This window comes from Capricornis sumatraensis, chromosome 16, assembly GCF_032405125.1.
Source record: "Capricornis sumatraensis isolate serow.1 chromosome 16, serow.2, whole genome shotgun sequence".
NCBI lineage: Eukaryota > Metazoa > Chordata > Mammalia > Artiodactyla > Bovidae > Capricornis > Capricornis sumatraensis.
This window is the reverse complement of record NC_091084.1, coordinates 51,730,891-51,757,797: the sequence shown is the minus strand read 5'-3', so window position 1 is coordinate 51,757,797 and position 26,907 is coordinate 51,730,891. Positions and strand designations below refer to the sequence as shown.

Sequence of the window (26,907 nt, the reverse complement as noted above, 5' to 3'; positions counted from 1 at the left end):
TTTTCTTTCACACCATGCATCAGAGGATCATCTCTAAAGGCAAACAGGCTCTCTAGTAAGGTTAGTAGCTTGGGACGGGAGCCCAAGGCAGCCCAGCCTTTGGGGAGGGACACCCCTGACCTAAATCGTCTCAGAGGTTCAGGGAGGGAAAGTGAGCTTGCTCAGTGGGCCCTTTCCCTCACATGTCCACCCAGGCTTCCCCCTAGGTTCTTTTCTTGCTTTGGAAGTCTCAGCTTTTGTTGATGATGGAGGAACTGAGGTCTGGAAATTATGACCAAATGGGGTAGTAAGCCAGGAGGAGTGAGTCTGAGTGGACCCCAACCTCTTGACCACTCTTCCTTCCTTGGCATTGAAAAGGCAGTCTCCTAGAATCCTCACCTCCTCAGTCTAAAAGGCCCCTTGTCCCAGTGTGACTGCTCCCCAGAATTTCCTTGGCACCTTGCTCAGTGGTTCATATCTGTGTGGAAAAGGCAGGCTATGGAGAGGATCATCTTGGGACTTAGAGAAACAAGGACACATTTAGATAGAAGAGGGGGCACCATCAGAAATATGAAAGCAAATGGGAGACACTTGGTACGTGGCTGGAACAGTGTTTGGAGTGGAAGTTGGAGCTGAGATAGTTCTCTGCTGTTCCATGTCTCCAGGAAGGTCCTTGGCCCACAGAGTGGCTGTTTGGTTAATTGTTGCCTACTGAGAATTAAACCTATAATGACTGTTAGCCAGCCTCCTGCTTTTGCCTGTTTTTGGAGCCTGGTGCCCTCCCTAATTTTTTACCCACAGCCTTCTCCTTTCTAGGTCCTGCTGTGCTGTCCTCTCCCCTCCCACTCATGAGCCTTTCCCTTTAGTTTTCTGACGTGGATGTTTAAGCATTTCCTTTAGCCCCTCCTCTGCCTCTGCCATGGGGTCTGGGGCCTCTGGGAAAGTGGGAGGATTAAAGGATTGGCAGGGGACTCCTATATCTACCTTTCTGTCTGTAAGGTAGGAGGGGTGGCACCCAGAATTCGTTCATGGTCTTCTTAGAAATAGCCAGCCCTTTAAAGGGTCTCAACTATGCTGGACCACCTCTGTGTGCATGTCCAGTGTGCAGTGCCGTGTCCCCATAGCTCAGCCTTGCAAAGAAGCCTCTTGTGAGTGGCCCATGGAAGGGTCTTCCTGCTTGACTGGCCTCATCATCTTCATTCCCGCAGTTCTTTCTACATTTTCAAGTGCTTTGCCGACATACTTGGGCCTCTGAACAGTCTTACAAAATAATTGAATTGATGTTATCTTCATTTGGCCAAAACTGAGGACCAGCAAGGTTATATGACTTGTCCAAGGTCACACAGCAAATCTCAGGCAGAGGTGGAAATTGAAATAGACCTTGGGACTTCCAGTGGGCAGCTCTTCTGAACCACTGCTCCTCAAAGGCCAACATCCTGTCTTTCTGCACCTCCATACATTCTCCCTGTCAGCAGAGCTCTGAAAAAGACCCTAGTCTTCCTACTGCCAGCCAACTTTGAACTCCAAAACACTTCTCTGTGACCTTTTTTGAATCCTGAGAGAGGGTTGGAAGAGGCAGCATCTTGGCCTTTCAGGGGGGTGAGGGATTGTTTGCAAGGCTGTTCTAGTCTTTTTCTCCCCAGTCCGGGTCAGGCCCACTGACTGCATGTTTCCCTGTTCCTTGAGGCCTGGCCCAGACTGGATGTGTCCCCGGGTGGGACAGGAGTTATGTATGTTAGCTTAGGGTTCAGTCCTAAGAAGTCTAACCAGCTCTGGAAGCAGAGATTTTGCTGAGGAGGATGCCTGTAGCACTGAAGCCTATGGCTGTATTGGTTTAAGGCCTGGCTATTCATCAGGGGTGGGGGCCAGACCTTAGAAAGCCCTTGGCCAGAGAGTTAATGGTATAATGACGTTTGTTTTTGCTTCTTATCTCTCTTTTCTCTCCATTACTTTTCCTTCTTTTTTTTTTCTTTCCCTTGGTCCTCTGTATTTCTACCTGCTTCTCCTTTTGCTCCCCATGTCCCGCCCCCCCCATATTACTCTTTTCTCCTTATCTCTTCTCCAATCTATCCTTATTCCCTATTCCTACCTCCTCTCTTGTGCTGTGTTAACTTCCCTCTGTTTCCCATTCTTCGCTCTTTCCCACCTGCTGGGCACCCTATTTGCTCTCTCCCGCCCCTCTCATCCCCCTGCTCTTGTCTTCTCCCATGGTCCCCCTCTCCTCTTCAAACTACCCCCTGCCCCCATCCTCTGTGTCCCTTTCTTCCTCTCTGACCTGTCTTGCAGGGATTTGACCCATTCCGATTCGGAGTCCTCCCTCCACATGAGTGACCGCCAGCGTCTGGCCCCCAAGCCTCCTCAGATGATCCGTGCTGCAGATGAGGCTCTCAGCGCCATGACCTCCAACGGCAGCCACCGGCTGATTGAGGGGGCCCACCCCGGCTCTCTGGTGGAGAAACTGCCTGACAGCCCTGCCCTGGCCAAGAAAGCACTGCTGGCACTGAACCATGGGCTGGACAAGGCCCACAGCCTGATGGAGTTGAGTTCCCCGGCCCTACCTAGTGGCTCTCCACATTTGGATTCTTCCCGTTCTCACAGCCCAAGTCCCCCAGACCCAGACACGCCATCTCCAGCTGGGGACAGCCGAGCCCTCCAGGCTAGCCGAAATACACGTATCCCCCACCTGGCTGGCAAGAAGGCCGCGGCTGAGGAGGATAATGGCTCCATTGGCGAGGAGACAGACTCCAGCCCAGGCCGGAAGAAGTTTCCCCTCAAAATCTTTAAGAAGCCTCTTAAGAAGTAGGCAGGATGGGGGTGGCGGTGGTGGGACAACTTGTCCTTCCCTGGTCTTCTGCCTCCCCTCCCCTCCCTTCCAAGATACCTGGCCCCCAGCACAGGGCCTGGGAGGGGCTGGCTCCGGGGCCTGGGCACTGTACATACCTGCCTCCCACATCATCCTTGGGTCCTTCAACATTATTTATTAACTGACCACCATGGCCTGCCTCCCTCCCAAACATGGGCTGCCGCTGTCACTCCCTCTCCTCTTCAGTGCATGTCTTGGTTGCTGTCCCCTCAGCTCCCAGCACCACCTCTGGGGTCCAGCTTCCATGTCTCTGCTGTCCCAGTTTTGAGGTTTGGTTTCTTGTTACTCTCTGTTCCTGCTTTCAGGCTTCTCTCTCCTACCACTCCCCAACTTCCCCTAGCAGCTAGCGGGGGAGGAAGGGGGAGTAACTTCTGACACCTGTGCCTCAGATCTCTACCCCCTGCACCCCCCCACCCCCACCCTGCCACTGACGATGGTTCTCTTTGCCCCAGACTGGGGCCTAGGACCTAATGTTTGAGGTTTGTTCTCTGGAAGTCTGGTGGGCCAGAGGTAACCTCGGCTTGGAGCTTACTAGGACTCCAGGGGTCCATGGGGGAGTAAAACCAATTCCCAGAGAACAACTCACTAGAGTTTTGAAGAGAGGCTAGGCTCAGGGTTAGATAGGAAGCAACTTCTAGTCTGAGGATGAGTAGGAGCCAGAGATGTGGGCTACAAGGCAGTCACCTTTTCTCTCTTGTCTCACCCACACCTGCTTCTCTCTTATCCCCACTGCCCCATACTGCAGGAGGGTTTGTCTGTAAGAGATGCTCCCCAAATGCTCCCCAAGCATCATTACTCCTAAGGCTCAGGACAGTCGGCTCCCCAACCATAGGAGCCTCAGCTATGATAGAGGGCTCTAATGGGGCCCCGAAGCTGTTGGGCAGAGTGTTGTCACATTTGAACCAAAAGACATTTTAAAATTGAAATCTCCTGAACTTCCCAAGTGCCTGCACCACATACTCCCCCTGTCAGACCCGTGTTCATGTTACTGCATAGCCTGGGCTAGAGGCTCAAGGACACAGCCGGTTTAGGGATGGGGGTGGCTGAGGAAGCTGGTGTAGGTCAAGGTGGCTGTGTGACCGCTTCCCCCTCACCCTTCCCACCCTCTAGACAACTCTCCCTTACCTGTTTTTGCTATGGCTGTAAAGGTGTTTTCCCTCTGCCCCACTCCCTGCCATCTGTACTCTGGGATCCTATTTTGGGCCTGGGGTGGGGGCACCTGGGGCTGGTCTTAGGCAGTTCTAGGCTGCAGACTGCCTTGTACCCCCTAGACAACCTCACATGGGTTTTTCTGTGTTATTTCATAAGACTCTTCGAAGTCCAATAAAGCATGTAGGAGATTTTAACCTCTGCTGGCTTTGACTCTCATTGTGTTCTCTGTGTTCTTTGTGGCATAGCAGATAGGATGAAGGGACATTTCTCTTCTGCCAAGGGAAAATGAAACTCTAATACACTTACCCAAAACTCTCTGGTGGGGTTACCAGATGAAATACAAGATACTCAGTTACATTTGAATATTAGACAAATAACTTTTAAAAATGTAATTATGTCCTATGAAATGTTAGGGATAAATTTTTATTAGCTTAACCCGGCAACGCTACCTCTAGGCTATTTGATTCTGTCTATCATATAGCTTCACTGGTCACCTATGCCTTTTAGAATTACAGGCATATCTCATTTTATTGCACTTTGCAAGTATTGCACTTTTTACAAATTGAAGATTGGTGGCCAAGGGAGTCTTATTTTTTTTTCCCAGCAGCATTTACTTGCTTCATGTTTCTGTGTCACATTTGATAATTCTTGCAGTAGTTCAAACCTTCCACCTGCAAAAATATTACCACTGCTGACAGCTCAGATGGTGGTTAATGTTTTTTAGCAGTAATGTATTTTTTATTAAGCTGTGCATTTTTTTTAGACAATGCTATTGCACACATAAAAGACTACAGTATAGTGTAAACATAACTTTTATATGCACCGGGAAACCAAAAATTTCGAGACTTGCTTTATCATGATATTTGCTACATTGCAGTGGTCTGGAACTGAAACTATTTGGTGTCACTTCGGGGGGCTCTGAAGAACTCCTGGTGCTTTATGTCTTAGTGCAGAAAGAACTCAGCAAGAGGCAAAGTGATGTATAAGAGGTGATTTATTAGAATAGGATGCTTGTGAGGCTTACCAGCAGGTTGGTGAGGGAGAGGGGTGCCGTGCCCCAAGAGCTTACTGGGCTACAGTTTTATAATCAAAGGAAAGGCGGGGAGGAGGAGAACTGTTTTTGTCTTTCTTGAGTAGACATCATTAGCTCCTCCTCCAAGATGAGCAGGGGAGTGTTTTCCTACACAGTCAAGCTAGGTCCATAATTTTTTTTTTTTTTTAATGTGTGCAGAAATCATTAACTTACTGAGCTCATGGGGCAGGATATGGGGCTCATGCCATCATTGTTTGATTGTTTGGGGATTTGTCTCATGCTAGTGTTGCATGGTTTTGTTGCTAATCAAGTCTGCTTTCTTGAGTAATTATTAACTTATAGGAGTCTCCCATAATTATTCTACTTAGAATCCCCTAGTGGGATTAACTAATTACCTATTTTGTCCCTTTACTCTGTCCCTATGAGAACCAAATCACCAATATCTTTGAGGTATTGCTATGCCTCACAGAAACCTTGGGATCACCTTGACGGCAATAAGGAACCAATGAAAGGTTTTACAGTGGAGATGCTACACGAGATTTCATAAAAATTAGTTTGCCTAGCGCAAAGCTGAAGGTTCTACACCAGACTTGTGAATCATGTCTCACCTATGCTTACTCCCCACGTTCGGTCACCAAGTCCTGTCCATTCTATCGCCCCAAGGCCTTACGGCTGACCCTGCTTCAGCCAACACCCACTTGATAATTCTGAAAGCAAACGGATCATAGCCTTGCCCCGCTCAAACTCTGCCAAAGCTCGCTCCCACTTCTATCAGGATAAAATACAAAGGCCCTTCCTTGGCATAGCAAGGCTCTCTCCCAACCGGACTCAGGCCCTGGAGCTCCCGGCCTCCGTCTACGTCTCTCTGGCTAGAGCCCACCTCAGACGACAGTCTTGGGTTATCATAGTGTAACAACCGTCAAGACAAGAAAAAGTGGATGGTTGAAGTTTTGCTATTTCCAATACACTCGAGAGGCGGGGCAAGACCTGGCGGGCTGAGCCCCGGATTCCGCTGTGCCCACATCCAACATGGCGGGGGGATATCTGCGTTCCCGCCAGGGCGTTCACTCCCAATGCTGCCGTAGGAGAGGCACCATCTCCTCGGCCCTGCCCACACTCAACATGGCGGCTGCGGGGCCAGGCCGACTCTCTGCTACGCTAGCCCTGCCCACCGGCCGCGGCGCTGGCTGCGTCACGTGATGTCACTGGAGCTTGGTCGCGCCGCTTTTGCGTCGCGGCTGGCGGGAGCGGGAAGCGGATTTGGATTGCCTTCCTCTGCTCTGTGGAGGAAAGTGCTCTCTGGTCCTAATTCCAGGGCCTGCACACGAGCAAACCTTCGAGCCTGACCCTCCGTGCTCGGCCACCTTCTTGATCGCACCGGAGCCTCAGAGCTGCAGTCTCGTGTCGCATCCCTCAGCGCCTCAGTTACTAGCTGCGATGCATGTGATCAAGCGAGGTGAGAGGCCGGGGACGGGGCGGCGGGTGAGGGACGCGGGCCGCCGCCGCCTTGCAGTTAGCCGCGCCCGCCGGCTTCTGCCGCTTCCCGCGCTACCGGCAGCGGTTTCCCGCCCTGTCAGTCGTTCGGCCTCCTGCCCTTTCGTCAGTCTGTCCCCAACAGACTGAGCTTCAGTCTGCGCCCCTCGACTCTGTCATCCAGCCGCATTTCTAAAGAGTAGTCACACCTTTCCTTCGCGAGTTGTAAACGTGTGCGCCCAGCACTTTCCAGGCGGTACTTTAGTCCTCTCCGTGAGCCCCTGAGGTAGGGGTCATTAGCTCCGTTTCGCGCAGAGAGAGGCTTCCGGACAGCACGGTCACCCAGTTAGATGCTGGTGATGCCGGATTTCGAACCCGTATCCAGCAACAGTTTTATTGTTGTTGGTCACAACAATAAAAAAAAAAGCTGGTCACCTGTCCTAGCCTAGGCCCCGGGGAAGCTAGGTAATCAGGGGCTCTGCATTCTACACGGGCGCCTACCAGCTTCCTGATCTCTTTTTGTGCGGTGAAAAAGTCAGTCTCAGACACAGACATCTCCACAGAGTTGTCGCTCCTTGTTTCCGTTGTTGGAAGAGTAGTCCCAGAGGAGTCTGGGATCGGGACTAGTTGGCTTTACCTTTGATAGGAAGAGATAGGGAATTAGAGTAAGGTGGCCAAGACATCTTCTGACAGGGCGGGGGCCAGGAAGAGCCAAGGACTTGTGTTCTTCCTCGACACATTTTCCGTTAGACTTGCTGAGGACTTCCTTTGTGTCAGTCCTTTGCATACGTTTAACAGAGAACCATATGGGACAGATAGGAACAAGTTTTGAGTCTACTCAATATGCCTCTGTTAAAGCATTAAAGTTATTGCAAAATTGTAGTCACTTAGTAAATACTGGTTGACTGACTGTTTTGTCCACCAGGTTGTGAGTGTTTCAAAGATGGGGACTTTATGCCCAAATTTATTACTGAACCTGCCCGTGAATAGATGCTCCAAAAGTGGGTGAGATAATTATTAGGTTGGTGCAGAAGTAATTGCAGTTTTACATTTTTGAACTTTGCTGTTTGGTATTGGAATACATTCTTAAGTAAATGTGGTTGTGTTATACATCATTTTAATGCATATTTCTCACTTTGTGTTTTTTTTGCTGAGGATTATTTGCTGTTTATATTTATTTTAGACTGTAGAAATGATGTTAGACAAAAAGTAAATTTGAGCGATTTTTTTGAGTTCAAAATGTGTTGTAAAGCAGCAAAGACAGCTTGCAACATCAACAACGCATTTGGCCCAGGAACTGCTAATGAATGTACAGTGCAGTGGTGGTTATAGAAGTTTTTCAGAGAGCCTTGAAGATGAGTGTAGTGACCAGCCATTGGAAGTTGGTGACATTTGAGAGCCATCATTGAAGCTGATCCTCTTAGACAACCACTCAAGAAGTTGCTGAAGAACTCAAAGTTGACCATTCTGTGGTCCTTTGGCATTTGAAGCAAATTGAAAAAGTATAAAAGCTTGATAAGTGGATGCCTCATGAGCTGACTGAAAATTAAAAAAAATAATTTGAAGTGTCGTCTTCTCTTATTCTACGCAGCAATGACCATTTCTCGATTGAACTGTGAAATGTGATGAAAAGTGGGTTTTATACGGCAACTGGTGATGACCAGCTCAGTGGTTGAACAGAGAAGAAGCTCCAAAGCCAAACTTGCACCAGAAAATGGTCATGATCACTATTGGGTGATCTGCTGCTGATCTGGTGCGCTATATCTTTCTGAATCTTGGTGAAACCATTACATCTGAGAAGTATGCTCAGGAAATCAATGAGATGCACTACAGCTGGCATTGGTCAACAGAGTGGGCCCAATTCTTCTCCACTACAATGCCCGACTGCACGTCACACAGCCAACACTTCAGAAGTTGAATGAATTGGGCTACGAGGCTTTGCCTCGTCCACCATTTTTACCTGACCTCTCGCCAACTGACTACCACTTCTTAAAACATCTTGACAACTTTTTTCAGGCAAAATGTTTCCACAGCCTGAGGAGGCAGAAAATGCTTTCCAAGAGTTAGTCGAATCCTGAAGCACAGATTTTTATACTACAGGAATAAAGGAACTTATCTCTAATTAGCAAAAATGTGTTGATTGTAATGGTTCCTATTTTGATTAATGAAGATGTGTTTGACCCTAGTTATAATGATTTAAAATTTACAGTCTGAAACTTCAATTACTTTTGTACCAAACTAATACTTTAAAATATAGACTATGATGAGTGTTGTAAGTAGGAAGGTAGTTGATTTGATTGTAACTAGGTCGTTTACAGCCTAGAGATAGAGTTATGGCCCTTCTTGTCATCAGTATCTTTGAAACATTATTGTCTACATTTCTCTAATCTCCCATTTTAGTTGTTGAGACCAAAGACCGAAACACATAATGCACTTTTGTTGGTTGATTCCTGTGAGAGGGGACAATTCCGTTTTTTTAGATCTTTAGAAAAAGATGGAAGGATGAGAAGCTCTTAAGATACATCTGTAACAGATGAATCAAAAACTTGTCATAAATCTCTGGAGTGGGTAACACCTCTGTGTTGCATTTTTAACCTTTGGGGTCCACTTTCAAATACTGTGGTTTTAAAAAGTACCACCTACAACAAAAGGCAGATCTTATTTTGTTTCTCATTCCCTCAGAGAACATAATTTGATCCAGATGGTTTGCTGCTAGACTGCCAGTAACATTCAGCAAGGCTTGTTCATCTACAAAGTTGTACTTAGATTAATTTTATTTTTGATCTTTAATTTGTTTAGGGTATTCTCTCCTCCCCTTATTTTTGGGATGATAGTATAGAAGCAGACTAACACATGCAATTTTTGCTAATCGTGGTGTAATTATTCAGTAGGGCAACTGCAATAAGCTTAAAATACTTACTGAATGTAGTAATGTCTTGCCAAGCACCATGAGGTAAATATCAGAGGGAGAAGGCATCTCCATCTTCCATGATCTTAGGGCCATTAGGGATATAGGAATAGTCTATATGAAAAGCGTTAGATTACAGAGGGGAATAGTAGATGAATTTTTCTTATCTGCTATCTTGTTATTCTTGGTGGGACAGCATCGTATTGCTCAATGAGGTTAAGATTAAAAGTTGAGAACCACTGGAATAAATGCAATGCAGCCGAGCTGTAAAATGTGCTTTGGAATTCAGTATAGTGTTTTCAAAACTTTGGGTTGTAACCCACAGTAAAAATTATTTTCCATTATGACTGAGTACACACATGTATATGTAAGTATTCACGTAAAACTGAAACAAAGTTTGCAAAACAATACTTTCTAAAGCATCTATTTGCACTCTGATAATTTCTTCTATTCCAGATCCTCTCTCTCCCGCACCACCCTTCCTCCCTCTTCCTTCCCATCCTTTCTCATTCCCTTAACAGCCCACTGTATTATTTTACAGATCTGTGTGGCTACTGTGCTTGGCACTGAGGTTATTGTGGTGAGTAGGCAGAAATAGTTTTGGCTTTCAAAGATCTTACAATCAATTGAGAAAAATAGACAAAAACATTAACATAAGATGATCAGTATTCTAATATGAAAAATACAGGCTGTAGCAGCCCATTCATTCAATTATTCAGAAAGTATTTACAGTCATTCCCCCGTATCCATGGGGCATTTGGTTCTAGGACCTGTTGTGGATACTAAAATCTGTGTATGCTCAAGTCTCATGGTCATCCCTCGGTCTCTGTGGATTCTTCATGTGCAAATTCCAGATCAGCATCCAGGGTTGAAACCAGCCACAGATCATACACTGTTTATGGATGTGGAACCCGTGGATTCAGAGGACTGACTATATTCAGCAACTCTTTTATGCTGGGAACTGTGTTCAGATCAGATCAGATCAGTCGCTCAGTCGTGTCCGACTCTTTGCGACCCCATGAATCGCAGCACTCCAGGCCTCCCTGTTCATCACCATCTCCCGGAGTTCACTCAGACTCACGTCCATCGAGTCTGTGATGCCATCCAGCCATCTCATCCTCGGTCGTCCCCTTCTCCTCCTGCCTCCAATCCCTCCCAGCATCAGAGTCTTTTCCAATGAGTCAGCTCTTCACATGAGGTGGCCAAAGTACTGGAGTTTCAGCTTTAGCATCATTGCTTCCAAAGAAATCCCAGGGTTGATCTCCTTCAGAATGGACTGGTTGGATCTCCTTGCAGTCCAAGGGACTCTCAAGAGTCTTCTCCAACACCACAGTTCAAAAGCATCAATTCTTCAGCGCTCAGCCTTCTTCACAGTCCAACTCTCACATCCATACATGACCACAGGAAAAACCAGAGCCTTGATTAGCCGGACCTTAGTCAGCAAAGTAATGTCTCTGCTTTTGAATAGGAACTGTGTTAGGTGCTATGGATTCAGCAGTGAACAAAACAAGCTAAATTCCTTTTCTCATTGGAGTTTACATTCTGGTGTGAGTGACAGTAGTTAAATGTATACAAGAAACAAGTAAGAATGAGTTAATTCCAGGTGGTGGTTTGTGAGATGGTGGTGGTAAAACAGGGTAATGTGATAAAGATGAATGAGAAGGTAACCTTGGATTGGATCCTCAGGTAGGGAGGTGACATTTGAGCTGAGCTCTGAATAATACTAAGAGCCAGCTGTGTGAAGATATGTGAGCTGAACTTTGTAGGTAGAGGGAATAGAAAGTTAATATCTTGCAGAAGAGGCATATACTTGGTCTTACAGTATTAGCAAAGTCTTCCTGAAGAGAGGAATTTAAAAAGACAGCTCATACCTAAGAGCAAATCAGACAATTAGTGTTCAAGAGGATTTCACAGAAGGAAGAGGGCAATGTGAGTTACAGTGTTTGGGACAGGTTTCATGGATGTGATGAGAGTTGGAGAGTGAGTAGGAGTTAGATGTATGGAAAGGCAGAAAAAAGATTTCTGGACAGAGTCAAGGCAATGGTTTTTCCAGTGGTCATGTTTGGTTGTGAGAGTTGGACTGTGAAGAAGGCTGAGCGCCGAATAATTGATGGTTTTGAACTGTGGTATTGGAGAAGACTCTTGAGAGTCCCTTGGACTGCAAGGAGATCCAACCAGTCCATCCTAAAGGAGATCAACCCTGGGATTTCTTTGGAAGGAATGATGCTAAAGCTGAAGTTCCAGTACTTTGGCAGTCTCATGCGAAGAGTTGACTCATTGGAAAAGACTCTGATGCTGGGAGGGTTTGGGGGCAGGAGGAGAAGGGGACAACTGAGGATGAGATGGCTGGATGGCATCACTGACTCGATGGACGTGAGTCTGAGTGAACTCCAGGAGTTTTTGATGAACAGGGAGGCCTGGCGTGCTGCAATTCATGGGGTCGCAAAGAGTCGGACGCGACTGAACTGAACTGAAGGTATGCTCAGTTATATGGATGTGGGAATGAGAGGCCTTATTGGGATATAGGATATTTTACAAGGATCAGTAGAAGAGATGTGGGACCAAATTAAGGAAATCCTTGTTTGAGAGAAGAGGATAATGTAAGCAGGGATTAGTGATATGATGAAATCAGTTTATGGGTTGAAAAAAAATGACCAAGTGAAATGATAGGCTAGAGAACAGTGGGTCACTGATCCTTTAGCCCTTTAGTATCCCTCCTCTTCCCAGTGTGAATTTAGAGAGTTGCTTTTGTACTTTTTGTCAGTTTCCTGATTAATTTGACAGCTGCAGATTTTCAGCTGCCTTGTGGTCACCTATCTGCCTAACCAGTTAGTAGAGCATTAAGGGCTCAGTCCTGATGTGTGCCAGCTAATTTATTCCAGAGTTAAACAATGCATATGTGAGTCTGGTTAGAAAAGGAGGTCACAATAGTAATCAGAAAGAGAAGGGCTATCTTAGTTAATGTGTTAGTGTTTAAGAAAAACTAATTTCTTTTATTGATGATGGGTTACTAGCAGTATCTTATTGTTCATTATTCTTTATCAAACATTTGAGAAAGTCCTTGGGCCAGCCGGACTTTTTGTTAGGAAGAAGGAAGAGCTGTAGAATATAAGTCCAAATCATGAAAGGACTAACTATATAAGGTCCATATGTATGTGCTTCCATATCCCCAAAATAAACAATAAGAGGTTGCCTCTGGAAGATTGTTTTGAGTTATAAGTAGAAAGAAGCACTTCTTTACATGGTATGAAGTAGATTCAAATCATTAATTACTCTAGGAGAGTACATAAGCCATATTTATCATGAAGGTGTTAGGATGGAGACAGGTTTATAAATCATTTAGCATTCAGTAGTTATTTGAGTACCTGCTATGTGCTAAGCCTTGAGCTTTGGTCTGGGCACTGGGGAATAAATACATTGATAAATAAATCACAACAAAGTCTTTTTCCTTTTGGAAATTATATTCTAGTGAAAGAGTCATACAATAAACAAATATATAGGTAAAATATAGAGCATGTCAGATGATCAGAAGTGCTCTGGAGAAAAATAAAGCATAGAAGGAGGGTAAGAGGGGCAAGGTTGTGTTTGGGGCATTGCAATTTAAAATAGAGTGATTGGGGAAAGCCTTACTGAGAAGTTGACACTGAGCAAAGATCTAAGGTATATATAGTGAGCAGTCAAGTTTGCCAGGGTCATGTGGGAGAGTAGGAGGTGACATGGGGGAGGGGGCTCACAGGACAGGTTATATAGGATTCTGTGGACTATTGTAATGATTTTGACTTTGATTCTGAAACATGATAAACCACTCTTGGGAGGGCAGTAATGACATGGTTTTGACTTAAGTTTTAAAGAATAATTATGCCTGTCATTTGGGAAAAGGGTGGGGGGAGACAGATCATTTGGGAAATTTATTGCAAGAATCCATCTGATATGTAATGTAAGGGAAGACTCAATATAGCATCTCTCCTTTTTGAAGATGAAAAAATAATCTCTCAATGAATCTCTTGGGGGTCTGAGTCATTTATTTATGAATAGCATTTTGTTTTGGTCGGTTGAGAAAGTTTACATGCTGATTAGGTTTGATTCTTTGGCATTGCTATCTTAGTAAGTGCTAATACGAACTGTATGGTTTGATTCTGTAGATGGCCGCCAGGAGCGAGTTATGTTCGACAAAATTACGTCCCGAATCCAGAAGCTTTGTTATGGACTCAATATGGACTTTGTTGATCCTGTAAGTAAATAGGATTTATATCTTGCATTGCTTGTTTCATGTGATTCCATTTACTTGTCTCTTACCTCTTCCCCTTCACTCTCTTGCTATATATACATATTTTGGTTTGGTATTCTCTTACAGGCTTGGATGTAAATGTGAATTTATTGTTTAAAACTTTTTTTTATTCTGGGAATTCCTTGGCGATCCAGTGATTAGGACTGTGGGCTTTCACTGCTGTGGCCTGGGTTCAGTCCCTAAGCCATGTGGCATGGCAAAAAAACAAAACAGAAAGACAACAAGCAAACAAAAAACTCACTTTTTTCCCTAAGTTTTGGTCTGTGCTGTGAATTTTGACTTCTCAGAGAACTATAAAGCTGAGGAAAGAGGAAAACTTGACATTAACATTTCAGTTAGGGGCTTCCTTGAGTAAATTATTTTATTCATAAGTGCAAAAATCTGTAGTAAAACTTGTTTGGAATTGTGGTCATTTGGGTAGAAATTGGTTTGAAATTTGCTTTTTTTGTTATCCGTATGGAAAGGATACATTAAAGTGATACAGAGTTCACAGCAACCTTTAAATTCAGGAGCGCCATAAGCGAGTTGCTCTGCTTTCCTCCTCAGCTCCTGTAAGTCCTCTACTCTAGACCTGTAGCATCCCTTATCTAGCCTGCTGTCCACAGTGGTCCTAAAGTGGCCTCTAGGTCTCCCTCACCTTGCCATCTTCCAATCCATATTCCACGTGACTTTCAAAATGATCTTACTAAATACAGTCTCTAATCTTTTTCTTAAAACCCATATTGCCCCATCCTTGTTTAGATATTTCATCTATATTACTACCCTGAATAGTCATTGGGAGGAGTGATGCTGACACTGAAGCTCCAATACTTTGACCACTTGATTTGAAGAGCTGACTCATTGGAAAAGACCCTGATTCCAGGAAAGATTGAGGGCAGCAGGAGATGGGGGTAACACATGATGAGATTGTTGGATGGCGTCACTGACTAAATGAACATGAGTTTGAGCAAACTCTGGGAGATGGTGAAGGACAGTGAAGTCTGGCATGCTGCAGTTCATGGGGTCGCAAAGAGTCAGATATGACTTAGTGACTGAACAATAACATCTGTATTACTGTAGCACTTGCACTGGCCTCATAGCATTAACCACCTAGTATAGAATTTAACTATATGTTCCTGTCCTCCCCCAGAATCGTTGGGGAGGCCTGTATCTTGTTCTTGCGATATCCACAACACTTAACACATACATAATTAGATGCTTGATAAATATTGAATGGACCAAATGGTCGAAAGAAAATAATTTTATACAGCTTTAAGATATATTAGGCTTCCTTGGTGGCTCAGATGGTAAAGCGTCTGCCCGCAGTGCGGCAGACCCAGGTTCGATCCCTAGGTTGGGAAGATCCCTTGGAGAAGGAAATGGCAACCCACTCCAGTACTCTTGCCTGGAAAATTCCATGGACTGAGAGGCTCCTCAGAGCCTGGTAGGCTACAGTTCATGGGGTTGCAAAGAGTCGGACACGACTGAGTGACTTCACTTCACTTTTAAGATATATTTATTATCATTTCCCTTTTACATTTAGAATACTACATTTCCCTTTTACATTTAGAATATTAGAGTTGGAACAAACCTGAGAGATCATCTTATTTTATCTCCCTTGTTTTATAGATAAGAAAGGTTCAAAGAGAAGGGAGGTGACTTGTACAAATGAGTGAGAGTGTAGGAAGAAGAATATTGGTATCTTGACTCCTAGGTGTTCTGTTGCCACTTGCGTACATTTCAGAGTGCAAGGGGGCTGGAGCCCACATGAGCGTTCTAGGGTAGATGAACAAATCTGCATGTTTTAAATATGGAGTGGTTATTAGCACATGGATGTTGTTTTATTCTGAGTTCTGATTACTTGCCTTGTAGCACCAGGAAGTGTTTAGAAGACTTCACTACTCTTTTACTGAACATGACTTACCTGCTGAGAAGAAAGTGATCAGGAGAAACTTGAGTTTAGGTCTAACACATAATTGGGATAAATTTTAAACTAGTAATTACACTTTTTTTTTGAGAGGGGCATGCTTTGCTCAACTAGGAAAAGGCATTCATTTTCTGTTGGATTGATCTTTTTTTTTCCTTTGCGGCCACACAGCTTGTGCAACCTTAGTTCCCATCAGTGATTGAACCCCTGCAGTGGAAGCTCAGAGCCCCAACCACTGGACATTCAGGGAATTCCCTAATCTGTTTTTTTTTTTTTTTTTAAGATTCAGTAACTACATACATATATACAACTTAGATTGGTGTGCTGCAGTCCATGGGGTTGCAAAGAGTTGGACACAACTGGACGACTGAACAGCAGCAACATACAACTTATAATTTGTCTTTCTTGACTTGGGCATTGTGTATTTTAAAAAGGGGTGCCTCTTACAGTATGGTCTTGAAAACAGTGAAATGTAGTGAGGTTGAATGGGAGATCGAGCTAGAAGACTTAGACATTAAAAACCTTGGGCAAGTCCCAGTAACCTGGTTCTTCATGTAAAGTGGTCATAATTATAATACCCATCTCACAGGTAATTGTGAAATGTCAGAGAAGATTATGAAAGTTGAGATATTTTGTGACGTGTTAAAGAAGTGAAGTGAAGTGAAAGAAAAGTGAAGTGGTGTCCAACTCTTTACAACACCATGGACTGTAGCCCACCAGGCTCCTCTGTCCATGGAATTCTCTAGGCAAGAATACTGGAATCGGTTGCCATGCCTTTCTCCAGGGGATCTTTCTGACCCAGGGATGGAACCTGCATTGCAGGCAGATTCTTTACTGTCTGGGCTACTAGGGAAGCCATTCACACCAGGGAGGTGTTAAAGAGTAGCCATGATATTATCTAACAGCTCAGTCCCAATTCTAACTTACACTTTGATCTCCTTTCACTAGACTGATTAAATTTGTTTGCTTTCCTGTACTTGTCCTTAGGAATAATTGGGGGAAAATAGGTAAGTATATGGCCTGAACCATAATTACATACAGAAAATTTGAATGAAAGATGGGAAAATACTTATAGAAAAATTGGTCTGTTTTCAGCTCTTTCCCTATGTGTCTGTTAATCTTTGTAAAGCTCTACCTAGATTTTAAAACTAACTTCCTTCTTTTCTTCACTCCTTCCTCCCTTGCCCACTCCCTGCCTCTCTCCCCTCTCTTCTCCACCCTCCCCCCCCTTTCCTTCCTTCTTTCTTTGGACGCTTCATTGTATATGTAATATGCATTTTTTGGCAGCTCTATTCACTTATGACACCTCATTACTAAATTTTTGACAGCATACAATTCTGAAAGATTTTTCATAAAAGGAAATTGTCTTTTATTTTGATATAAATTTGATTGTTTTCTTCATTGCTCTTTTAAGGAAGATGTTGGTTCTTAGAAAAGCACAAGTAATTCTTAGCTTTGCTTTTATAGGCTCAGATCACCATGAAAGTAATCCAAGGCTTATACAGTGGGGTCACTACTGTGGAACTGGATACTTTGGCTGCTGAGACAGCCGCAACCTTGACTACTAAGCACCCTGATTATGCCATCCTGGCAGCAAGGATTGCCGTCTCTAACTTGCACAAAGAAACCAAGAAAGTATTCAGTGGTGAGTCTAGAAGAAAAAGAAAGAATTTAGTATTCTCAGAAAATGTATAAGCGTACTAGAATGAAACCTTGAGTATCAAAAGAAAAGTTATATCTTGTTTAAAAAAGCGAAGTGTGCAAGTTGGTGGCAGGGGGAGACTAGAACTTCCCATTTCTCCATGCTGCTCATCTGCTGCATGGAAGGGTCAGTGAAAACTTTTCTTTATCTTTTTGTTCTCTCTCTATCTTTTTTTTTTTGACACCCCTCTTTACATGCTTGGTGGTGGCGTGGTTGGAAAAAAAAATTTATTGATAATTCCTAGGTTAAACAGAATGTTACAATCAGTCTTTTGTCACCATTAGTCATCACTCCCATTTTACAGCTCAGAGAATGTGGGCAAAAGATGGTTAAATAATTTGTTAAGTATATAAGAAGTGATATGTAAGAAGTCAGCTGGTAGACTGAGAGTAGAAATCTTTTGGCTCTCAATTCCAGATCTTTTATGTGGGACTTTAAACATTATCTCCCTCTTCAGTAGATTTGTAAAAGTAAAGATATCAGATCTTCCAAAATTGATCTGTGGATTCAAGTCATTTTCAGAATGCCAGCTTTGTATGTGTCTGTATATGTAAACTCAGAGGGCCAAATATCTGCTATGATGTCTGAAAGAGAGAGAGCTTATTACTCAAAGTGGATTTATAGAAGTAAAATCCTTGAGATGATAGATTTTGAATTTTAAGTTGAGTTTCTGTTTTGTTAGGATAAAAGAAAACTTGAGATTATAATTTATGCTTTTCTTTATTTTCACCTAATAAATCCTTAATGGGGTAAGGTGTTAGAATCATCTGGCAGTCTTTTTCAAACTATAAGAGCATATGCTCACTCCAACTGTGGAAAGTTATTTCTTTAAGAGTTTCCTTATTTTACTTATGTAAGTTTCCATGTATATTTATATAACATGTATTTGTCCATTGAGCACTGTCTTTGCTAGGTACTAAGGTGAGTTGGGATGAAAAACAGTTGAGAACCACTGTTTTAAATTGTTAACCTGAATATTGAACTTGCTGTTAAGTGATTTTGGTATTTTAATTTTCTGTTGTTTTGTTTTTAGATGTAATGGAAGACCTCTTCAACTATATAAACCCGCACAACGGCAAACACTCTCCCATGGTGGCCAAGTCAACATTGGATATTGTTTTGGCAAATAAAGATGTATGTATAATGCTTTTCTGGTGAAAAATTTTTTATAGGTTTTTTTTAAGGCAGTGAACACATTTTAAAAAATTTAAACACTATAATAAGTGATAGAGGTAAAAAGTAATTCTCATTCTCTGAATCCTAGTTTTCTTGTCTAGAAAGAGTAGCACTTTGTCATTTTAAAATGTATTTTTCCAGAATTGTTCTATAACACATGGTGTGTGTACATTTATTTTTCCTTTTAGTGGTAATGTACTGTGCATACTATTCTAATATTTTTTCACTTACAGGTGTATCTTAGAGATAGTTCTTTATTAGCATTTATGAATTTACCTTATTCTTTTTAACACCTGCATAGCATTCCATCCTATAGCCATATCATCATTATATGTATATGTAAGAATTGCTCTAGTGATGAATATTTGTTTTCCATTTATCACTGCAGTCGCTATTCTCATATGGTAGTGAGTTGCTCATAGATGAGTATATTGGTGAGGTAAATCCCTTAAGTGGAATTGCTGAGCCAAAAGTATGTACATTCAAAATTTTGGTAGACATTGCCAAACTGACTTCCAAAAAGGTTGCTCAGATAAAATTTTGGAAGATCTTCTTGCTCAGCAACTTAAAAATTATCCATTTGTGTTTCAATTCCTTTCTTAACTACATCCCAGAGGATAGAGGGAAAGATGGGTAGATCCAGCCAGCCATTTTGCACACAGAATTTATTTACCATGCATATCTGCACAGATTAGAAATCAGTTTTAACTGTAGTTAATAGATGGCTATCCCTAAATATGTATCTGATGTTAAAGAGACTGAGAGAAAACTGAGTGAGTTGTTTGTGTATCGTGTGTATAATCTTGAAGACAGGTGAGAAACAAAAATAAATGACATCAAAAACCTGTATCTAAAATAGAAATTTTGATAATCAAGTATCTCAGTTCTCCATTAATCATGCAAAGCCCCTACCTGCCTTTGGCAACAAAGATGCCCTTAAAAGTTTAAGAGGGAGTTTTTTTATAGATTTTTCTAGTCCTTGGGCATGGATCCTTTTATGGAAACACTGATAGTATTTTGAAAAATTGGCTCTATGTTCCTCTGTCCAAAATGATTATTAGTACCTAATTGCTTTGTTTCCTTTAAATGGCTTTATAGCCTATAAAAGCTCTGTAACAATGGCCAGTTCTGCATTAAAACATCACTGTCATAGCAACATTTTGTTTAAAACCTGTTAAAGGACTATGGATTTGATTAGCCTTAGAATTAATGTAATTGTTTATCATATATTGCTATGTGCAGTTTAAGATGGAAAATAAATATATGTATTAGTATTTATATGGCTCCAATACTTTTGGATTAATAGCTAATCTAAAAACGTGTTTTAGGATGATAATATAGTCCCTTTTATGCTCATATTCTTTCCCTTTTTAGAGATACTGTAAGCCCAATAGGGAAAGTCACATTTATGTTTTTACTTATGTACAACTTAATATGTTTTCTTCTAGTCTTTTAATGTATGTGTTTTTAAACCTAGTTAGGATACTCAATTTATATAATTTTTTGCCTTAATATTAGGTATGGATTTCTGTTCTACAACAATAATACTTAGTGTTATCTCTTGTATCCTGTATCAATTTTAGTTCTGAAATCAGGGCTGAAAGGTAACAAATTTTGTGAAAATAAGTCTAATTATCTTAATTATGGATTTTTTTGTTTTTGTTTTTTTAAACCTTCACCAGCGCCTGAATTCTGCAATTATCTATGACCGAGATTTCTCTTATAATTACTTTGGCTTTAAGGTAAATAACAGGTTTCAAATAAGTGGGAATTCCTTCTTCAATTAGGAAATGCAGGTTTTTGTTTATATTTTAGTGATATAATTATAAAGGTAGTAATTTTTTGGGAGTTGGGATGGTCCTGAGGGATTAGTGGGGTTAGGGTAGTGGTGATTGAATTAAGGAAAGATAGCTTATTCATTTGCAGTTTTCAAATTTTCCAAATACTATTTCTGGATACCTGTGGAGTTACGCAGGTAATTTGCCAGAATGATTCAATATTATTCTGTTTATGTAACAACTGTTTATTGAATTCCTGCTATGTGCTAAGTGATTTTCTAGGTACTTTTTTGTTGATAAACAGTGTTATGTAGTGACTGAGAATGTGAATGCTGATGTCAGACCACCTAGGTTCAAATCACTGCTTCATTTCTTATTAGCAAGGTACTTAATCCCTTTGTCCTTCAGTTTTCTCATCTTTAGAATGGGGATAATAATAAAATTTCAATATCAAATGCTCTTGAAGTTTAAGTGACTGTGTGTATGTCACTTTGATCAGTACCTAGCCTGTTATAAGCATTTCGTAAATGTTAATGATATGAACCATTATGATACAGGGAATACCACAACTTCTGCTATTAACATTATACATATTAATGTAGCGTTGGCTTTTTCCAGAAATTTTCAGGCATTCTTTTCCAAAAAAATAGTCAATTGATAATGTTCTAAGTTAAAGATAGTAAATCTAAATATGATGTTTTTGTCATTTAAGATTATTTTAAAAACTGAGTAGATTTAAATAGTTGCATATTGTGAATGATATATCTACTGTCTTTAAAAACTATGGAAGTTTTTCGATTGTTTTGCTTTTTCTAGACATTGGAGCGATCCTATTTGTTGAAGATCAATGGGAAGGGTGAGACATGAATGTGTTTGTGTGTTACATTTTCTGTTCATTGTATTGAAAATAGAACTTTAAGATATTTGTCTTAACATTTCCATTTAAACTCTAAGTAACACTTTAAACTTTAGGTTTAGTTTATGAATAATCTTGCTGCTTATTGGCATAAAAATTTTTTAATTGTCTTTTGTTGTTCCTTTTTTTAGACTCAAGTACATATCTCAGCCTAGTTTTCATGTGAAAAATTTCTCTTGTTTTTAGTGGCTGAAAGACCACAACACATGTTGATGAGGGTATCTGTGGGGATTCACAAAGAAGATATTGATGCTGCTATTGAAACCTACAACCTTCTTTCTGAGAAGTGGTTTACCCATGCCTCTCCCACTCTCTTCAATGCTGGTACCAACCGCCCACAACTTTCTAGGTATGTGTCGTCTATAGTCACTTTTAACATCCTAAAACACTTTTGACTAGGGAAATAAACCTTGACCTGAAGAAACTAGACAGTTCATCACATAAAAATTAATTTGATAAACATTTGATCATTAAATGAGATTTACTTTTTGGAAAACTCTCTTATTGCATTGTGATAAACAAATTGATGAGAGACAATGCCAGTAGTAGTGAAATTTTAAGCTTGTTTCTGGTGATGGTTGTACAACTCTGTAAATATACTAAAACCCGTTCATTTTACACTTTAAATGGGAAATTGTATGGTATGTGAATTATATCTCAGTAAAGTATTTTCTGATAATAATTAGAAGATTCTAGTAGTAGTCTGTATGAGAGAATATGGTATTTTGGGCTAGGGAAGTGGAAGTAGAAATTGAGAGAAGTAGGTTGATTTAAGAGATTTAGGTGGTAAAATTGACAGAATTGGTGATTTGAATGAGTCAAGAGTGGTTCCTGAGTTTATGGGTAAAGTAACAAGATTTATTATGGTATCGTTTTCTGAGAAAGGAAACACTGGAACAGAGTCCAGTAATTTATTTATTTATTTATTTATTTAAATATACATGTATACCTTTTACTTTTTTTTTTTTTTAATTTTAAAATCTTTAATTCTTACATGTGTTCCCAAACATGAACCCCCCTCCCACCTCCCTCCCCATAACATCTCAGTGGGTCATCCCCATGCACCAGCCCCAAGCATGCTGTATCCTGCGTCAGACATAGACTGGCGATTCAATTCTTACATGATAGTATACATGATAGAATGCCATTCTCCCAAATCATCCCACCCTCTCCCTCTCCCTCTGAGTCCAAAAGTCCGTTATACACAGCTGTGTCTTTTTTCCTGTCTTGCATACAGGGTCGTCATTGCCATCTTTCTAAATTCCATATATATGTGTTAGTATACTGTATTGGTGTTTTTCTTTCTGGCTTACTTCACTCCCTATAATCGGCTCCAGTTTCATCCATCTCATCAGAACTGATTCAAATGAATTCTTTTTAACGGCTGAGTAATACTCCATTGTGTATATGTACCACTGAACAGAGTCCAGTAATTTATTTTTTTTAAAAAAAAAGCTAATACACCCTAAGCAGGTTGGGTTATCCCAGGAATTCAAGGATATGCTAACATCAAAAAGTTTATTAATGTAATTCATTGCCCTAACATTTTATATCATTTAGTACTTTCATAAAAAAATAGCAAAATAGATGTAGAAAATAACTTCCTTTCTTTGGTAAAAGCTATACACTAAAAACTTTGATCTGTTGGAGCTGTTTTTAGCATTGTAGTGGAGGCCTGAGCCAGCATTGTAATTGTAAGATAAGAAAAAAAATGGTTGGAAATGAGGGAATGAAACTAATGATTCCTTAAGAGCATCTACAGACAAGTTATTAGAAGTAAAAGGATTTCAGCAGAATGTGTGTGTGTACATTAATTGCTCAGTTGTGTCTGACTCTTTGCAACCCATGGACCATAGCCTGCCAGGCTCGTCTATCCATGGAATTCTCCAGGCAAGAATACTGGATTGGGTAGCCATTCCCTTCTCCAGGGAATCTTCCTGACCCAGGGATCAAACCTGGGTCTCCTGCATTGCAGGCAGATTCTTAACCATCGGAGACACCAGGGAAGCCCCTCAGTAGAATATCTGGATATAAATTCAACATAGATTAATTAATTGAATTTTTGTACTTTAGCTGTTAGAAGATTTAAGGAGCTTCCCATGACTCAGTGGTAAAGAATTCGCCTGCCAATGCAGAGGACATGGGTTCAATCTCTGTGTTGGGAAGATCTCTTGAAGAAGGCTATGGCAACCCATTCTAGTGTTCTTGCCTGTGAAATCCCATGGACAGAGGAGCCTGGTGGGCTACAGTCCATGGAGTTGCAAAAGAGTTGTACACAGCAACTAAAAAACGAAACCAAAAAAAGATTTAAATTTTAAAATGTATAATACTGGAAGGTACTCAGGAATAAATCTAATGAAAGGTGCATAAGGCTTTTAAGGAAAAAATTCTAAACGTAATTGAAGGACGTTATAAAACAAATCGAGAGTGACCATATATTCATAAATGGATTTAATGTTATAACAATGTCAGTTTTTCCCAAATTAATTTACAGATTCAGTGTAATTCCAGTCAGAATTTCAACATGCTGATTCTAAAATTTATATGGAGGAGCAAACGGCTAAGAATAATCTAGTGCTGCTCAAATACACCAGATCTTAATCCCTGAAATTTATAAATGTTACCTTATAAGGAAAAACAGTCTTTTAGGTATGATTAATCACAAATAATGCTTTTAATTATTTAGCTTCTTAGAGTATCCACAAAACAGAAACTGACAAATCCACATTATTATTTAGTCAGATAGTTGTTTCTGACTCTTTTGCAAATCCGTGGACTGTGGGCCACCAAGCTTCTCTGTCCATGGTATTTTCCAGGCAAGAATATTGGAGTGGGTTGTCATTTTACCCCTCCAAGAAAGATCCTGACGTAGGGAGATTATCCCAAATTATTCAGGTGGGCCCTGAATCTAATAAAAAATATCCTTATAAGACAGAAGCTAAGGGAAATATAAGACATACAGAAGAAAAGAAGGCATTGTGCAGATAGACAGAAATTGGAGTGAGGTAGCTATAAGCAGAGGAGCCCAGAAGCTGGCTCCTCTAGGACTGTTCTCCACTAGAGCCTCTGGAGGAATGTTCTTGATTTTGACCAGTGAAATTAATGCTGAGCTTCTTAACTCCTAAACTGTGAGAGAATTAATTTCTATTTTAAGCCACCAAGTTAGTGGCATTTGTTAGCGTAGCCACAAGAAATTAATATAAACAGCAAGATACTTTTGAAGAAAAATACCTGCTAGATTCAAGACTACTATAAAGCTATGTTTATCTATCCTAGAGTAAATACCCTACTTTGTGGATTATATGAAAACTTGATGAATAACAGATGTCATTGCATTTCATCGGGAAAACTGCTAGGAAAATCGGTTATCCTATAGGGAAATGTATAATTAGATTTCCTTTCTTCATGTCATATACAGAAATAAATTCAAGAGAAAAATATAAATATGAAGGTAAAATCTTTTAGAAGAACATGTAGAGAAAATAAATATTTTTCTCCCCAGCTTTTTAATATGAATTTCAAACATTCAGAAAAATTTGAAGAAAAGGAATGAACTCTACTCATACACCCACTTATGCCTAGATTTAAAAAATTACTGATATTTTATCATATGCATGTATTTTTTATTTTTGTCTTTAAATATAAATTTATTTATTTTAATTGGAGGTTAATTACTTTACAATATTGTATTGGTTTTGCCATACATCAACATGAATCTGCCACAGGTATACACAATGCATGATATTTTTGTCTTTAAAATTCAAAATATTTTTGGCTAAGTCATTTGAGAGTGAGCTGCAGATCCCATAACTATGAACCTACATCTTGATAGAATATATATGACCTCAGAGGAGTGAAACGTTTCTTAAAGTCGATATAATAAGCAAACAACATAAAGGAAAAATTGGCTACATTAAAATTTTAAACTTCGGCAAATCAAATACAGTGAAAAAGGTTTCAGATGGTGAGCGGGAACTTGCAATGTATATTAACTGTTGAAAGATTATAAGAAAAAGACACAAACCAAATAGAAACATGGGCTAACTTGTAGAAGAAACTGATTGGCTGATAAACACATGAGATGATGATAAACTTTGCTTTTAATTAAGAAAATAAAAGTTAACATCATAATGAGATATTTCATACCCAACAGATTGATACAAGTTAAAAGGCTGATGAACTAAGTATTGGTAAGTATGTGGGCAGGCTCATGCATTGGTTGATATAGTATACTTACCCATTCACTTTGGAGACTCTTTAGTAAAGTGGAACACATGCATATCTTTTGACTCAGAAATTCCTTTCCTAGGTTTACACCCTATAGACAATTCTTAGATATAAACACAAGGAGATAGGTTTAAAAACTTCCACAGGAGCATTGTTTAGAATAGCAAACAAGTTGGAAATAATCTAAATGTCCACCAGCAGACAAATGGACAAATATATTGGTATATTCATACAATGGAATACCTTATAGCAATGAAAATAAACTAGTCCTATATGTATCAGTAGGAATGACTCTCTAAAACCATACTGAGTTAAATAAAAGCGGGTTGCAGAACAATAGTATGAAACCAGAAATTTTAAAAAAACGTGGAACATATGTAAATGCTAAAGGAACGAAGAAAGCATGGAAACAGCATATATTTGTTATATATATATATATGTAAAATTAGGTTATATTTGTAGTATCAAATTTCTTAAGGCAGATGGTAAGTACAAAGTATATGTTATAAATTCTCTATTATTTCTGAATGTCTGAATATTCAGTAGAAAAAGTCAAAAGATAAAGTCTGTTTGTTTGGATGAATATTAAAGTTGGTAAAAGGAATCATTGGTAGAATAAGGGTCCTGGAGTGGGAGGATGAGATCCAAATCACAGGTAGAAGGATTGTCTTCAAAAAGACTGTTAGGGAGCTAAATTTTGATGGACATATCAAATTTGGTTCATTATTGGATTGGTGGATTTTTTTTCATAAATGTTTAATTTTTCTTGGCTTGAAAAGATGTTAAATATGCTTAGGAATTTACATCAGAAAATGTTATAATGGCACATTTGTAATCTGGTGAATAGGTAAGCTAATATTTTTACCTATCCCTAAGACTTTCATGTAGGCTCAGTATCTAGGGTAGATGGCAAGATGATTTTAAGACAGTGTATGCTGATATGTTTCATTGTGTCATATCCAGTGAAAGTTTTGGTTCTTTTTCCTTCTAAAAACATCAAAAAAAATTTTTTTTCCTTCTAAAAAAGTATTAGTAAGTTTTAGATCATTTATTTGCCTAACTTACTCTCTCTGAATTACATAGTCGTTTTTTGACTCTCCTTCATTTCCTTGCTGAATTGTGACTCTTTCCCCCTGTAGCTGTTTCCTTCTGAGTATGAAAGATGATAGCATTGAAGGCATTTATGATACTCTAAAGCAGTGTGCATTGATTTCCAAGTCTGCTGGTGGAATTGGTGTTGCTGTGAGTTGTATTCGAGCTACTGGAAGCTACATTGCTGGGGTAAGCTTCTGTTGTGTGGCTAAAAATATGTGGGCTAGAGGGATTCAAGTCCATAAACAACCAGGGTTGTGGTTGAGAGAGCATTTGTGGGAGTGTGGGAGACCTGGATCTCTGTTAATTACTAGCTGGCTGTGCAACTTAGAATGAGTGATTTCACTACTTCTATCTTATTAGAGGTTGACTAGAGGGGCTCTAGGGTCCTTTTTCCCACTCAAGTATTCTTGC

General features: G+C 40.5%; 2 protein-coding genes across 9 annotated transcripts in view; both read left to right on the top strand.

The window, feature by feature from the left end:
• Window positions 1-4,166, top strand: part of STIM1 (stromal interaction molecule 1) — a 198,358-nt gene extending 194,192 nt beyond the window's left edge. For 7 of the 8 annotated variants that reach the window (XM_068989190.1, XM_068989191.1, XM_068989187.1 and 4 more), the window contains one exon: window positions 2,266-4,166. In XM_068989190.1, coding sequence (XP_068845291.1) covers window positions 2,266-2,782 — 517 coding nt within the window. In that variant the 3' untranslated portion in view covers window positions 2,783-4,166. Of the gene's footprint in view, window positions 1-23; window positions 61-2,265 lie in introns of all 8 variants that reach the window. The other variant, XM_068989192.1, reaches the window with a different exon arrangement.
• Window positions 4,167-6,368: 2,202 nt separating this feature from the next.
• The window catches only part of RRM1 (ribonucleotide reductase catalytic subunit M1), a 39,518-nt gene continuing 18,979 nt past the window's right edge, over window positions 6,369-26,907 (top strand). Inside the window, exons 1-8 of the mRNA XM_068988278.1 lie at window positions 6,369-6,483; window positions 13,551-13,639; window positions 17,070-17,247; window positions 18,338-18,438; window positions 20,163-20,222; window positions 21,075-21,114; window positions 21,361-21,523; window positions 26,541-26,682. Coding sequence (XP_068844379.1) covers window positions 6,465-6,483; window positions 13,551-13,639; window positions 17,070-17,247; window positions 18,338-18,438; window positions 20,163-20,222; window positions 21,075-21,114; window positions 21,361-21,523; window positions 26,541-26,682 — 792 coding nt within the window. The 5' untranslated portion in view covers window positions 6,369-6,464. The remainder of the gene's footprint in view (window positions 6,484-13,550; window positions 13,640-17,069; window positions 17,248-18,337; window positions 18,439-20,162; window positions 20,223-21,074; window positions 21,115-21,360; window positions 21,524-26,540; window positions 26,683-26,907) is intronic.